Source organism: Oreochromis aureus, linkage group 4 (genome assembly GCF_013358895.1).
Source record: "Oreochromis aureus strain Israel breed Guangdong linkage group 4, ZZ_aureus, whole genome shotgun sequence".
In the NCBI taxonomy this organism is placed as follows: Eukaryota; Metazoa; Chordata; class Actinopteri; order Cichliformes; family Cichlidae; genus Oreochromis; species Oreochromis aureus.
The window spans coordinates 33,914,485-33,930,888 of NC_052945.1; the positions used below are offsets into that span (position 1 = coordinate 33,914,485).

Here is a 16,404-nt window from a genome sequence, read left to right on the forward strand (position 1 = left end):
AAAACAGACTCCTGAACGATGTAAACATGATCCGTTTGAATAAAAGTATCTGGTATTGGAGTGGGTACAGGCGAAGGGAGATTCCAAACACATTTTTTTTTCTAAAGTCATATTTAGGGGTGAATCACTTTATGTGAAATCATTTTGTCTGGAAAAGGAACATTACCCCCCTTCATGCACACACACAGGCAAATGCACACACACACACACACACACACACACACACACACACACACACACACACACACACACACACACACACACACACACACACACATATTATCTAGAATCAAAAATATAAACAACACATCCAATAAGTTATTCTCAATGGCAAGGACCCAGTCAGTAAAAATTAAACACGTCCACTCTTCATCTTAAGTTCAGTAGTTTCCCTAAACCCTGTCCTTTTAAATGCACACAAACAAACACTCTACATTAACCTGAATCTAACTAACATGTTCATATTCTAAATCAGACTGCAGAAGAATCACAGCTTTTGTAAATGCTCATAAAACCTGAAGAAAACATAACATTCCAGCTTCATGTATCTTCTGTCTGAAAGTGTCACCCTGTAGTCACATAGTGCAAAGACCAGAGCTGCATAGGAAGACACGTGTAGGCCAACACTAGAAACAGTAAGAAACAGGAAAAAAAAAAGTATGTTCAAAGTGTACCAGATAGCTCTATATTCTCATCATCAGGCTTCCTGTGTTACAGACATAGCTCAGAACCCACATCATCATCTTCACAGTTTTGTATGTGTCTCCCCGAGATCATTTACATTTGCAGCATTCATGAAGGCTTTTAGGTGAGTTTTAGTGACATAGTAAAAGCAATTTAGTAAGAGCATTTTATGGGATTGAGTTTTTTAAATATAGAAAGTTCAATGCTGTAACAGAATGACTAAAATAGATTTTCTTTCCCAAAACAATGTTAAACTATTAACAAAAGATCAATAAGAACTGTACCCCGAACATGAATGATTTTCACTAAAAGTCCCAACATTCACTGCTCCTCTCATCCAGTTTGTACCAAAATCTATAATCAGACATTTTTTATGCATTTTCTGTTATCTCCATGGCATAAGCGCCATTAGTTTGTCAAATCAGTCCACTTACTGTATGTAACTGTCAATTATGTCACTAATATATATATTTTTTTCTTTCTCTAAAATACACTGAGAAGTTATTTTCTCCATGTTCATGTACATGAGTCATGAAAGTCCATCTGAATGGGTGGTCGGCCATTATAGAATTCTGGGACTTAGAAAAAATTTTCAACAGGCAGTCTTTTAAGAATGGGTTGAAGAGTGTATCCCAGTGGTACAAAGCCAGATTACGTCTCCGAGCTCGGGGACGCGCCTGGAGACGTAGACGCGGAAGAGCGGTCAGTGTCTTCCAGCTCCTTGTTCAAGCTGCTGCCGGTACCGGAAGAGGAGGAGAATGGCCGCGCAGACGCGGTGGCGCCTTCCCGCTCGCGCTTCTTCTGCTTCATGCGTCTGTTCTGGAACCAAATCTTCACCTGCGTCTCGTTGAGCTCGAGCGTGGCGGCGATCTCCACGCGCCGCGCTCGCGTCAGGTACTTGCTAAAGTGGAACTCCTTCTCCAGCTCCGTCAGCTGCCTCGTGCTGAAGTTGGTGCGCATGGCGTTGTTGTGGGCAAGACCGTATTCGGCCACTTTGACTACGAGAGAGATGGACAAGCTGTTAGACGAATGTTTTATGTTTTACTTGTGTAATAAGAAAAGCGCTGGTTGTTACTGTTCGTTCTCCAAAAGTTGAATCTGTTCATCTGGACGTAGCGTTTTGTGGGAGAAACGTTTCGTCACTCATCCAAGTGACTTCTTCAGTCTCAGCTGACTGCAGGTTTCCCCAAACCTTATAAACAGTACATTTACAACCTGCAGTCAGCTGAGACTGAAGAAGTCACTTGGATGAGTGACGAAACGTTTCTCCCACAAAACGCTACGTCCAGATGAACAGATTCAACTTTTGGAGATTTACTTTCCTGGATGATTGAGAATGCATCAAGACGTTACTGTTCGTTATTAATTAGAAAATAGAGATATGTTTAGCTTTAGTCAGAGTTTGGTTTGTGATTTGATATCCATGATTTATTAAATGACATCAAAATAAATACAAAGTGCATCACAAAGATGAGGTTTAAAAAAAAAAGGGCAGTGAAGGACATCAGTGGGCCTTATGTCTTTCACTGCAGGGATGGAGAAGCAGCACGGGGGTGTCGGTGTTGGTGGTGGAGGTGGTTAATGGAGGGGCTGCTTTTAAAGATAACAAAGCAGGAAAGACTTCCAACGGAGAAATAACCTGTCTGCTATAATCATTAAGACACAGAGAGAGAGGCCTCACACTCCCGGGGCGCAGCTGACCCAGACCAAAGTATCTACAGATATGACTGCATAGTGAAGTCCAAAAACGACTCTGATTTGTACTTTTGGTGCCATTCAATTAACTGTGTCACAGTAATAAAGTCCAAAGCGTTCTTAAATGCAACAAAGCATTCTGTTAATAAAAATACTGTGTATTCTGTATACTGTGTTATTTAAAATGAAATCATTTAAAGGCCTAATTTATCTGGGACCAGTTAGTCGTGCTGGATGGTATTAACGAGCAATCTCTTTTTTTTTTTTTTATATGGGAACTTCTGTCTTCTTTTTAAGTGCTCGAAACAACGAATTGCAGTAATTCATTATGGGCCTTATTTATGTTGGAAAGCCACAACTGTTATTCTTTCTTTCTCTTTCCTCTTCTTTGACGTTTTGAGTAATTAAGATAAGTAAAAAAAAATAAAAATAAGTACGCAAATAAAAATAAAAGCCTGACATCCGCACAAAGAAAGTAGTGGTAAAAATATGATGTATTTACTCTGAAAGGATAAAATAATGTTGTAAAAATCATTTCGATCAAACAATGTTGTTCTCTGTACCATAATGTTCTGATCTACAAATTATGCTCCTGACTGCAAGCTACATTCAGTCCTCATTGGCCGTCTTAAAACGAATTCCCCCGCTCTGTTGTTTTATGTATTTAGTTTTGACTGCATTTCATATGAAAAACATGCTATCATTTCTGTTGGACGTCAAGGTTACATATTATACGGAACTTTTGACGGACTGCAGACTTAATCTCACGATAAGGTTTTATATGACGTTAAACGGATAAGTGAACCCTCCCTCACCTGTCTTCGGTGGATTTCTCTTCACCTTCATCCAGTCGAAGGTCTGCCCCTGCCCGGCCTGCTGGACCTCATCGTCCCCTCTTTCACGATCCTGAGATACCGGCAGCTCCCCGTAGCCTCCCCCAGGCGAAAGCTCCAGGTAGCCTCCAGCGTCAAGAACCCCCCCGCCGATCTGCTGCGGGTACTGTGACCCAGCAAGGGTGCGCTGAGGCCCGCAGTAGACCCCGGTAAGAGAGCTGTAACTGGGGCCGACGGTTGAGGCCGAGTTAGGGAAGCTTGATTGATGACAGTAGGTGGAGGCCAAAGAATCCTCCATGAAATACTGCGGATGGACGGAGTTTGGTGCGCCTGTGGCAGCAACATACTCAGAGTTTGTGGTGCATGCCTGGCCCACATAGGCCCCCGTGTTACAGCCGTTACTATAAGGAGAAGGTATTACACTCTGCAGGCTTTGGCTCTGGTGAAGCTGAGGGTGATTGTGATGTGTTGGATGTTGGTAGCCGCTGTGCGTATGCTGTTCGTGATGTTGAGGAGGATGTTGCTGATGATGCTGACTTGCTCCTCCGCTGGCGGTGTCCGCCCCAACGCCCACGTACATCCCTCCATCCGCGGTATAACTCGCTCCTACGTCTCTGTTGTCATTTCTGGACCCGGGGACAGGAGAACCGCTGAGACCTGTTTGGATGCTCACGGGGAATCCCTGACGCTGATCCAGAGGAAGGTGATGGTGCAGGTGATGATGGTGGTATCCAGATTTAGGCGCAGAATAAATGCCAGTTGGTTGTCGGTTACAAATAGAGTATTCCACAAAGGAGTTCATGTTGTCCATGCAGACCCGAAGCACCAGGGAATTGGTAAAATGTCTCGACTTGTTATCAGCAAGAAACACGACCGAGGTTAATAGAAATTCGTTGAAAAGCAAAAATCAAATAACTAAAAAATCCATTTGAAAGTTGTTCCTATAGTCGGCAGTATGATTTAAAATCTCCCTGTTGTGCGCAAAAAGCAGTACTAAAATCGTGTTGCTTTTTTAATTGAAAAACGCTTAAAGTAATAAAAAAAGTCGCAAAAAAATTACATTACAAGTAAAAAACTGTAGACATTTCCAATTTGAATGAAAAAATGCGAAAGCTTTACGTCTCCAAAACAGAAACGCATGTGGTCTGCTGCAGTGTTTGTGTGTGTGTTTTAAAGGCCCTACTCTGTCAGTAACTCAACCTGTGTTTCAAAGGCTCGTCAGTGACAGTGGAAAACAACGGGAGAGGACTGAAAAGAGTACAGTCACGTTTTCAGCTTCACACAGGTTACACCCAGTCTTCCTAAAGTCTGTCTTCTTTCTTCAAATTCTCCAATTTTCTCTGGCTCTTGCTCTTCAACTGTCTCCCTCTCTCCGTTTTACCGTGTCACTTCTTTTCTTACCTCCATGGCAGGTCACGTGGCTCGTCGCCTATGGTGACCGGAGGCCAGAAGTTTGTTAGCTGGTCACGGGAGCGAGGGAAGTCGTGTGTGTGTGTGTGTGTGTGTACGGGAGGAGGGGAGAGGCTCTTTCTTTCGGTTCTGGAGTCGAGTTTACACGCACGCGCGTTGAGTTGGCCCATTTACCTCATCCATCACTCGCGGTGACATTAGCACGACAAAGAGACTTCAATCAAACCGGCCCATCAATCTGATATCAGCACGGATCTGTCAGAGCAAAGAGAGAGGCAGAGAATAAAAGAGGACCTGTGAGCCGGCCTGCAGCTTCCAGACCTCCTCCTGCAAAAAGCTCAAAGAAAGAAGACTGAAACTAAATCAACTAAATACAGTACACTGGTACCATGCTACTATCCCTTTATTAAATATTAATACAACAACTAATACTGGTTCTACATCTACTACACAATAAAAATTGTGTAGCAAAAATTCTAATTTATTATAGTTTTGTCCATGCTCAGCTAGTATAACGTTGCACTCCAGTATAAATTGCAATTCAGAAACACAGAACAACACTACATCAAAGTCAGTGATAATTCAAAGTCCACTGTTGAGCCTGTGGGTATATCCAAACCTACTGTATATGTGGACGGAAAAACGACAGTGATATAGCGCCCTTTTTTGGAAGCAGGCATTACAATAACACTGAGCACGTAACAATAAAACCAATAGACAGAGAGAGTGCTAAAACAGGAAATGTGTTTAGTTTGGTAAGTGATGTAACTGTTTGTTCTCATTTAAATTTCTTCAAAATAAACATTGTTCATGTTATTGTACTTATTTGTAGCAAGTAAAATAGGGTCCATGTTGAAAGAACTTAGAATTATCTTTTAACATAGCTCCTTAGTGTTTGAAAGCTTCCTAAACCCTGCGCTACCTCAGCTGTTCTGTAAAAAACCCCACAGATGACACAAATTACAATCATCTATTTCAAAATTAGATTTCAGTATTGAAGACTCTAGTTCTGACTTACTGCATACTCTACTTAGATAGCTCTCTTTCCCTCACCACATGGCATATATGCAATACTGTAAAAGGAGACTCTTTAAATGTGAGGAAAGGCATCTATGGAAAGTGTTTCAACCTGATTTTGGCATGTTAATAACAATTCTGTCACTTGTGTTGATGAGGAGTGGACAGGTGTCAGGTAAAACATATCTTAAGTTTGAGATGAAGGATAGAAGCAGCTACCAATGACAGCAAAAAACTGTTCATTGACATAGGATGGTGTAGTAAATACACATGTCTTTTGTGTATTTTCTTTTCCCTCAACCCCCAACTGTTTATAGCAGATGGCTGCTCCTAAAATATTACATTGTCTTATCTTACAGCATACAGACAATGGGATGACTGTTGTTGCGAACAGGTCTTCAAAAATTACTTGAAAAAAATTAATTAGGTTACCTATGCAGTTTCCACTAGTGATCAACTATTAACTACAACGCAATATGTGATGAGCAAATCATTGGATAAGGCGTGACACTGTGCTGAGCACCAGCTGTTCAGCTCTGACATTTGTCTGTATGTGGATGTTGTACTGACTCGTCTTCCTGTAACAGCCACTTATGCACTTACAGAATGCATAATTATAAGCCAAGTAATACATACATGTAGCTAATCACATACAATATAACTTAAACACTAGGAACACGTTTAGCCATTTTGGGGTAAAGTTAGCTGTTTTTTATAACAAACATTTCTCTCGACAGGACAGAAAAAATCTTTCTATGGACTAAAGGGCTCTTATTGATCAGAAAGCTCAATTGCAAGGGACTTTTGGGAGTTTTCAACAATTGCATTGGGAAGCCATAGATTTCCGATGAGTGAATGTGCATGTGCAGGTGCCTGTGTGAGAGTGTGTGCTAATTGAATGAATGAGCTGATCTGTTACACAAATGAGGTTAAAGTAGACAGGAGGCATTTTAGTGGGCCAAATCCTGCTGGTCCAGCAGAGCAGGAAGCAGGAATGGCAACACAATGTACTTTCTGTGTGTGCGTGTGTGTACATGTGTATATATCAACAGCCTACAACTGTGCAATCGTTGAGGTTTTTTGGAAGAAGTCTTTTCAGTGGATATTATATTTTCTTCTGCAAATGTTTCAGAATAGGACTTTTAATTCATTTCAGTCTTTATATGGCTTTGTTATATGCTTTCAAGGAGAAAAGGGAACAACATCTCTTCATTTCTTACATTCATATGTATTAAACATTTGTTCCTCAAGTGTGTACTTCACAGCCTGGACACATTCTCATTGGTCATTAGCCTCCATTATAACTGCCTCCAATGAACCCATCATCAATTTTTCCCTTCCAGAGCCTGTGTGAAGTGCCTGACAGCAGGCGTACTGCAGCCGTGCCGCTATGACAAAATCAGAACGAGCGGCGTGGGCGAGTGACAAGGAGGGAGGTTAATAATCAGCGAGGGGCTGAAAGGAAAGAGAGGCAGAATGAGTGGGCAGGATGTCTACAGGAATAGACCAGGATAAGAAAAAGATTAAATGACGCCTACACAGCTGCCTGGGTGGTGGGGAGCCTAAAGGAAAGAAAAAGAGAGAGAGAGGGGTCAACTGGTCAAACTCGACTGTGTCCCCATGTTTAGTTTTTTATATCCATGTAATTCTGTAATGTTAGTGTTTTTGTACAGGTTTGTACCTGGTTAACACATGATAATGCCACATGATCTAGTAAGCAGGTGTAAATGTGCAAACTAAGTAAAAAGTGCTACTATTTTTGAATTAACACAGAAAATTAAAACACAAGAAAAGTGATGCCACAGCATAGGCCCTTTTTTATTTAGCTTCAACTAAACCACCACTTACCAATCCACCAAATTATAGTAAAAATTGGCTAATATAATTCATTCACTAAGGCAGTTGTGATCAACCTGTATTTCTTTCTTACTCCTCATTGCTCACCACCCACATGAGGCACAACATGGGCCACATATGGGGCAGGTGCAACATGTTTTGGGCAGCGAAGCAGTGAAGGCCCTGGCAATCCAATCTCTGGCTGTTGAGGCTGACTCTTGGGACATAGAACGTCACCTCTCCGGTGGGGATGGAGCTTGAGCAAGAGGATGAGGTTGAGAGATACCGACTAGATATAGTGTCAGATATATAGATATAGTCCATACACTGAGTAACAGTACCCAGCCTTCATGGAGCTGCTGGGTGTATCAAGCAGAGGCTAAGCCTATGCTTGAAGCCACTGAGGTGTTTGATGGTGGGGGTGACATGATGCCACTGTTATGAATGAAACTTGCCACACTCCAATAACTCCAGCCATACTTATCTTGTCCATTTAACATCTTTATTGTATTCCATTGGTTGTATTTGTTGTTCAACAGTTCTTTTTATCCAGTGTCATTTATCATAAATGACAACAGCGCAGTGGTCACAAACTGTTTGCTCTTTCCGACCAATAACACCTGACACTAATTATGTGTGTCTACCTTAAATACAGTCTCATAAACACACCATACCGTAAAACACAAAAAGTGACCCCTAGTGGCACACATTAGGTAACAAAACAAAAAATGGCTCCTACAGTGCCCCTCCTGGACACTCCAGTCCTACTGGGATACTTCTTCACTCATGTAGACAACATTAGCAGGAATGGCTGCCTGATCTGAACCTGAGTGGTATTGTGTTATTGTTACAGTTTGTCCATAATGAACACCATGTCTGAACTTAAGGATTTTCAAAAGTGCATGTGGCACCAGGACTCCCTGATTGATTTTGGAATCACATCATCAGATGAGCTCTCAATGAGCACCACATGATAGTGAGATGGAGTGGTGTGGGAGGATGCTGGAGAGGCCCACTCAAATGTATAGTAAGCGTTCAATCATATGATAAGGGAGTGTCTGACAGAGACCCCTGACCACAAAATCTTCAATTTCCACGTCTTGCAGAACTTCAAAGACATTATGAGGGAGGCTGGGAACATCAAGTCTAAATTAAACGTGTTCCACACCTCCATTGTTGAGGCAGCTACATGGATCTGTGGCTGCACTACCTGTACCTGTCATAGAAGGAATACTTTGACATATTCAAGTCTATATGTGAGTTTACCTGACTAGTCTACATGTATTTTGTAGACTTGGAGAAGGCATTTCACTCCATTTAATTGAGCTACTATGGGAGGTACTATGGTTTAGTATGTGCTATTGTTTGTTGGTATCAGCTATTATAACTGTATTAAGCTCTTGGTCTGAATTGCTGGCAGTCAGCCATAATTACTCCCAGTGACTCCACCAGGGCTCCGCTTTGTCACCAATTCTGTTTTTAAATTTTAAGGACAGAATTTCTAGACAAGTGGGGAAAGGATTCCACTTTGGTGGCCTCAGGATCTCGTCTCGCATTTTTATGGATGATGTGGTTCTGTTGGCTTCACCAGGCGGTGGCCTCCAGCTCACACTGGAGCAGTTCACAGCCAAGTCTGACGAGGCGGTGAATGAGAATTAATATCTCTAAATCTGAAACCATGGTTCACAGCTGAAAAAGAGTGGAATACCCATGCTGAGTCAGGGATGATTTGCTCCCCCAAGTGCAGAAGTTTAAGTATTTTAGGATTTTAAACACAAGTAAGGGGACAGGCGAACAGGAGAATAACAGATAGACTGGATCACATTACTGTTCCTGCAGTAATGTGGACATTGTACCAGTCTGCTGTGGTCAAGAAAGAAGTGAGTGTTGTTGTGTATTCACTTTAATTCCCATTTAGCCTTTTGATTAATTTGATAGATTTTTGGCTTTTTTAAAATCTACTTTGTGTTTTCAGTCTCATTTGGGTCCTCCACCTCCACTCTTCTGGGCCTGAACTCCAATATAATACAAAACAAAACAAAAACAAAACAAAAAAAACCCAGACCACAAAGCCTAAAAAAATACTTACAAAATCTCTCAAATATGCTCTCACATATAGCCAAATTTCACAAAAAATGTAGCTGTTTCCCTGATTGTTATAGTTATCATTTAAACACAATAGGTTACAGTGGCTTGCAAAAGTATTCGGCCCCCTTGAACTTTTCCACATTTTGTCACATTACAGCCACAAACATGAATCAATTTTATTGGAATTCCACGTGAAAGACCAATACAAAGTGGTGTACATGTGAGAAGTGGAACGGAAATCATACATGATTCCAAACATTTATTACAAATAAATAACTGAAAAGTGGGGTGTGCGTAATTATTCAGCCCCCTGAGTCAATACTTTGTAGAACCACCTTTTGCTGCAATTACAGCTGCCAGTCTTTTAGGGTATGTCTCTACCAGCTTTGCACATCTAGAGACTGAAATTCTTGCCCATTCTTCTTTGCAAAACAGCTCCACAACTGCCCTGTGACGGCCTCAGACGTTGTCTCAGAGAATATTGGGAGCAACAACACCATGAAGTCCAAAGAACACACCAGACAGGTCAGGGATAAAGTTATTGAGAAATTTAAAGCAGGCTTAGGCTACAAAAAGATTTCCCAAGCCTTGAACATCCCACGGAGCACTGTTCAAGCGATCATTCAGAAATGGAAGGAGTATGGCACAACTGTAAACCTACCAAGACAAGGCCGTCCACCTAAACTCACAGGCCGAACAAGGAGAGCGCTGATCAGAAATGCAGCCAAGAGGCCCATGGTGACTCTGGACGAGCTGCAGAGATCTACAGCTCAGGTGGGGGAATCTGTCCATAGGACAACTATTAGTCGTGCACTGCACAAAGTTGGCCTTTATGGAAGAGTGGCAAGAAGAAAGCCATTGTTAACAGAAAACCATAAGAAGTCCCGTTTGCAGTTTGCCACAAGCCATGTGGGGGACACAGCAAACATGTGGAAGAAGGTGCTCTGGTCAGATGAGACCAAAATGGAACTTTTTGGCCAAAATGCAAAACGCTATGTGTGGCGGAAAACTAACACTGCACATCACTCTGAACACACTATCCCCACTGTCAAATATGGTGGTGGCAGCATCATGCTCTGGGGTGCTTCTTCAGCAGGGACAGGAAGCTGGCCAGAGTTGATGGGAAGATGGATGGAGCCAAATACAGGGCAATCTTGGAAGAAAACCTCTTGGAGTCTGCAAAAGACTTGAGACTGGGGCGGAGGTTCACCTTCCAGCAGGACAACCACCCTAAACATAAAGCCAGGGCAACAATGGAATGGATTAAAACAAAACATCCATGTGTTAGAATGGCCCAGTCAAAGTCCAGATCTAAATCCAATCGAGAATCTGTGGCAAGATCTGAAAACTGCTGTTCACAAACGCTGTCCATCTAATCTGACAGAGCTGGAGCTGTTTTGCAAAGAAGAATGGGCAAGGATTTCAGATGTGCAAAGCTGATAGAGACATACCCTAAAAGACTGGCAGCTGTAATTGCAGCAAAAGGTGGTTCTACAAAGTATTGACTCAGGGGGCTGAATAATTACGCACACCCCACTTTTCAGTTATTTATTTGTAATAAATGTTTGGAATCATGTATGATTTCCGTTCCACTTCTCACGTGTACACCACTTTGTATTGGTCTTTCACGTGGAATTCCAATAAAATTGATACATGTTTGTGGCTGTAATGTGACAAAATGTGGAAAAGTTCAAGGGGGCTGAATACTTTTGCAAGCCACTGTATACTCAGTGGGTACATTTATTTAAATAGGCCAGAAAATGACATGCTAAAATGACTAATATTTCACTTGGTCAACTGAAGCCATTGTGAATTTTGTAATGTTAAAAATGTTGTTATTGTGTTTGCTAGCCTATTCTGGCATCAATTAACACAAATCCTAATTTACTGTTCCACTAACATGTTTTAAATTAATTTACATGTGCTGTTAACATAGAGTCTTTTTTTACTTATTAAAAATTGCTTCTAAATATTCTGTAATGCTATATCTCAGTGGAACAGCTCCTGCATGGTACTAACCTCCATGAACTACTGAAAGGGTCCATGATCTGCTATTGCTATAAAGAAATGGTCCACTGGTGTGAATGGAGATGACTTGACCCATAATACAATGTTTTCTATAAAACATTTCTCTAAAAACAGACACTTTTTTAACTTTAACTAACTTAAATCCTATTTTAGGATACATCTATTTTAAATTTGCTATTAGGGGTATACAGTTTTATTACTAAAAAATGTGATGAATCACTTACAGCAATCAAAAATAAAACTGAATGTTAAAATAAGTGTTTGCTTCTTTATTCAATTTCTTTTTATTTTATTTAATATTTTTTCCAAATGCATGAAGTGTTTCTTCACATGGGCAAAAGAGCCACCGGTTCAAGACACCAGACCATAGTCTTCCATAAAAGCCCATTAAGTAGCTTTTTAGGCTCAATGAAAAAAATTAATGAAAACGAAATGTAAGTTTTTCAGCCTGTTTGGTAAAAAATCTATGTGCCTCCTACTCAGTCTCCTAAAGTGGACTTATTGCTCATTGGAACTACTACTATGAATTTCCGGGTCCATATATAACAATATATACATCAAACTTGTGTCCTTGTAAACAAACCAGTAGTTTGTTTACAAGGACAAGGACAAAGATTATTTTGGGTCAAAAGGTGTACTTGTTTGTCTTCACAGAAATAGCAATTTTTACAACTCTTCACATCCCCGTGGAGCCTGCACTATAGGGTTCAACTTTACAAAGATATCCATCTGTTATCTTGTGTCACTTAGCCTAACATGGTAATCCTGATAAGTGGTAACATGAAAGTTGCTTTTAAAGTCAGCCTTAAATAAACCCTGAGTTTCACATAGCACAGACCTGTCCATGTTTGTGACCAAACACAACATGGACAGGTCTACTGTCAGAAAGTAGACAATATATGACCAATTTGAAAATATTTATATTTATATAATTCCTTCCTATTTTTCTGTTTGAAAAAAAAATAGTGTGTTGTTAAACACTATACAGGCTGAAAGGAACACAGCTGACATAGTGAAAGAAGTGAATTTGTGGTAGGAAAAGCATAGTGTAGCAGTATTTACAAGCAATGTATGAATGTAAATTTTTAAATCATGGCTTTGGCTAGTAAAACTGTAAAAGTACTATATAAATGTAAGTTGTTTGATGTGTGTTAAAGAGCCAGAAAGCACCAGGATATGTCCTTCAATGCACATATTAAACATGTATGTAGGGCTGCTTTCTTTCATTTGAGCAATATCTCTAGAATTAGAAGCATCCTGTCTCACAGTGACGCAGAAAAACTAGTTTTTGGTTCTGCTGGAGGCTTCTTCCTGTTAAAAGCAAGTTTTTCCTTACTACTGTCACCAAAGCGCTTGCTGATAGGGGGGCCATATGATTGTTGGGGTTCTCTGTTTTCTCTGCATTATTGTAGGTTAACGAGGTTGTTAACTTACAGGTATGAAGCGCCTTAAGGTGACTGTTGTTGTGATTTGGCTTTATATAAATAAAATTGAATTGAATTTCAAAAATGTAAAAATGTTCAAACCAAGTCTCTTGCATGAATTTGTGCCTTGAAGTTCGTTTGTCCTTTAGATGGAAGGTGAGGACTTGAATATGAATTGGTCCTAGTGCTTAGTTGAGAGATACAGGGTGATGGATACCCTGGTCAAGCTTCCTCATGTGGGTGACAACAGTGGTACAGACAGGCAGATGAGTTATCTGCCTGTACCAGGTACCAGCTGAGTTCTGAGCAAATTCTTCCACAGAGCATCAGACCAGTACTGAGGCAAAAGGTACGTTTTCCCACAGGAAATGACCACACTTGAGGAAACAGGAACATTAAAATTTCAAGAACACACAGGGAACATTTAGGAGCCCAACTTCCACAACCATTGGTACCAATCTGGCAAAGAGTAGTGGCTAGAGCTGCTTCTTAAATACTGGCAGCTTGATAAGTATATGAGCAGCAGGTGTGTAGGTTAGGTTGGAAGTTATAGAATATTACTGCTGCCCACTAATGACCTGTATTATTAGTCATTTTTGCTGTCCTGGAAAAAAATGAAATAAATGTGCAAACCTGTTGAAATATGAAGTTAAAGCATGTACAGAAAATCGCTTTTCTGCTGATCTTTTTCCACTTACCAGAGTCTCTAGCTGGGAGGGCTGGTGAGCTGTGAGGCTTGTCTCAGGTATGGCAGAGAGTCTTAGTTATAAGCTCAGCACCAAACTACCTCCAACTATCTGTTTATGTTTCTGAGTGTTTGCATTTTTGTGGTGTCTATCCAGGACTAAATTTAAATAGGTTAAAAGGTAGAATTAAGAGGCAGAGACAAAACAGAAAGCTGATTTACTGTGATTGACTGTAACTTTAATCCCTTCTTCAAAGAAATGTATCAGTCTGATTTCAGATGCTTCTTCTTCAGTTTTCTTTATTTGTCTGTCTCTCATTTTAATATTCCTGTCAGCCGAAGGGCTCCAGAATCAGGAAGTTGTGCTCCAGTATTCCTGGAAAAGAGTGGAGATATGTGTGTGTCTGTTTGTCTGTACATGCACGTGGATGCAATTGTGTGTGTGTGTGTGTGTGTGTGTGTGTGTGTGTGTGTGTGTGTGTGTGTGTGTGCGCGCGCGCGTGCGTGCGTGTGTGTGTGTGTGCATGTGTCTGTGATCTGAGGGGCTTTCAGAAAATCATGAAAGATGATATAGGAGACAGAGTGAAAGCAAAGCACTGACTGAGTGAAGGAAACAGAGGAGACTGCTTACATAGTTGCATTAATTCTGTAACCTGAAACACTGATGCAGATATTAAACAGAATTTATTAATAACATTTACACACATTTCAGCTGATAAGAAAGAGAGAGAAATGGTCTGCATCGCTGACATTCTCGTTTTTAATTTCTTTTCCAAGTTTGCACACCATCGGATGACATTAAATAAACCTGCTAATGAAATTAAAGCGATATTGACATTTTCTGCATTTATGAAGTCATGATGAGAAGAAGTAGATCTTCTACGTCATTGTTTTCGTACCTTTTCGGGACATCATCATTCACATTTCAAATTCACAGATCCAGCATGCTGATTCCATCTAACACAGTTTTTTTAATTTAATGCAATATAACTGGGTTTTTTTTCTTTCTTTTTTTCAACATACCATGTTTGGAAAAAGGAAGACACATTCAAAAGAATACTTGCATGTTATAACCTCTAAGTATTGCTACCACTGGCTGTTGTAAATCAATCAACAAACCTGGGGCCAAACAGCACCAAGGCAGAAAAGTGAGATATGATCTGCAATGTAGTTAGTATGTTATTAGACAGTTCTTCCTGTTTTTTGAAACATGCCATACATGTGACCTAAACGGACAGTAGTTTGTCACATATCTTAGATCATTTAATGAGATTGCTCTGATGGTGCCTAAATTTAAAACAGTTTTTCACACTTTTTTGATCCAGTTTGAGTTGCGACTTTATTATTAACCATGTGGGATCTAGGTTACCATCAGTTATTTATAATTGTAATTACTACCATGTATTTTAAAGAAAAAGAAAAGCACTTTAAAAAAAAAAAAAAAATTATCCCCTGATTGCCACAAATGTTAAGAACATTTTTCAAAGCCAAAAATCTAACATTTTGATAGCATTAAATGTTATCATTATTGTTCACAATCGCTGAGGATTAAGATCTTTATTTCTCTTTTTTTTTTTTGGCTTCTGTAACATTTTGCAGTACTTTGGTCAACGTTTGTTGTTTTGAAATATACTATTTTTTCAGTTTTAATCTCTTGACATTGACTGGACCAAAAAAACTGTGGTTTGGCTATAGTTGAATCGATGAATGTGGATACTTTCATGATAGTGATCTCATTAATGCTTTTTTTTAAAATTTAGTTATCATTTGTATATCAAATGGTAAGAAAAACAGAACCAACAGTGAAACAGTGAAAATGAGATGAAGGTCATCTTCTTGTGTATTAAAGGCTTTGACTGCTTTGAGTCTCATCATGAGCTCTTATGCCTCTGCAATTTCAGCTGACCTGACTTTCATCAAGTTACCTGTGATGAAAGTTCATTTAGCTATCATCAAACAGTTTTCCACAGTTTCTTCCTCTTCACTATAAAGAACATTATAAAGAACAACAAAATAAACTATCATAGCTATGCAGATGACACACAAATATATATCACAATGTCACCTGGAGACCAAGGCCCTGTACAAGCTCTTGGTAAATGCACTGAGGAAATTAATGAATGGTTGTGCCACAATTTTCTCCAGCTAAACAAAAACAAAACTGAAGTAATAATCTTTGGTGCCAATGAAAAACGATTACAGGTCACCAGAGAACTTCAATCTATACACCTAAAAACCACAAACCAGGCGAGAAATTTGGGTGTAGTGATGGATGCAGACCTAAACTTAGAAAAACACATTAAGACAATAACAAAGTCAGCTTACTATCACCTCAAGAATATATCAAGGATACAAGATCTGATGTCTCAACAGGACCTGGAAAAACTAGTCCATGCATTCATCTTTAGTAGGCTTGATTACTGTAACAGCATCTTTACAGGTCTACCTAAAAAATCAGTCAGACTACTACAGCTCATTTAGAACTCTGCTGCTCGAGTCCTCACTAAGACCAAAAAAGTGGACCACATCAGTCCAGCTCTGAGGTCTTTACACTGGCTGCCTGTCTGTCAGAGGATAGACTTTAAAGTTCTGATGCTGGTCTATAAAGCTCTGAATGGTTTAGGACCAAAATACATCAGTGACCTCCTGACCCAGTATGAACCTTCCAGATCCCTCAGGTCATCTGGATCCGTTTTTTTATCAG

At 40.1% G+C, this 16,404-nt stretch overlaps 1 protein-coding gene across 1 annotated transcript in view; it reads right to left on the reverse strand.

Annotated features, from left to right (window-relative positions):
- Positions 1-1,004: 1,004 nt before the first annotated feature.
- Positions 1,005-16,404, reverse strand: part of hoxb1a (homeobox B1a) — a 116,496-nt gene continuing 101,096 nt past the window's right edge. The window contains exons 2-3 of the mRNA XM_031751828.2: positions 3,195-4,877; positions 1,005-1,682 (exon numbers count right to left, since the gene is read on the reverse strand). Of these exons, the coding sequence (XP_031607688.1) occupies positions 1,336-1,682; positions 3,195-4,023 (1,176 nt within the window). The 5' untranslated portion in view covers positions 4,024-4,877 and the 3' untranslated portion in view covers positions 1,005-1,335. The remainder of the gene's footprint in view (positions 1,683-3,194; positions 4,878-16,404) is intronic.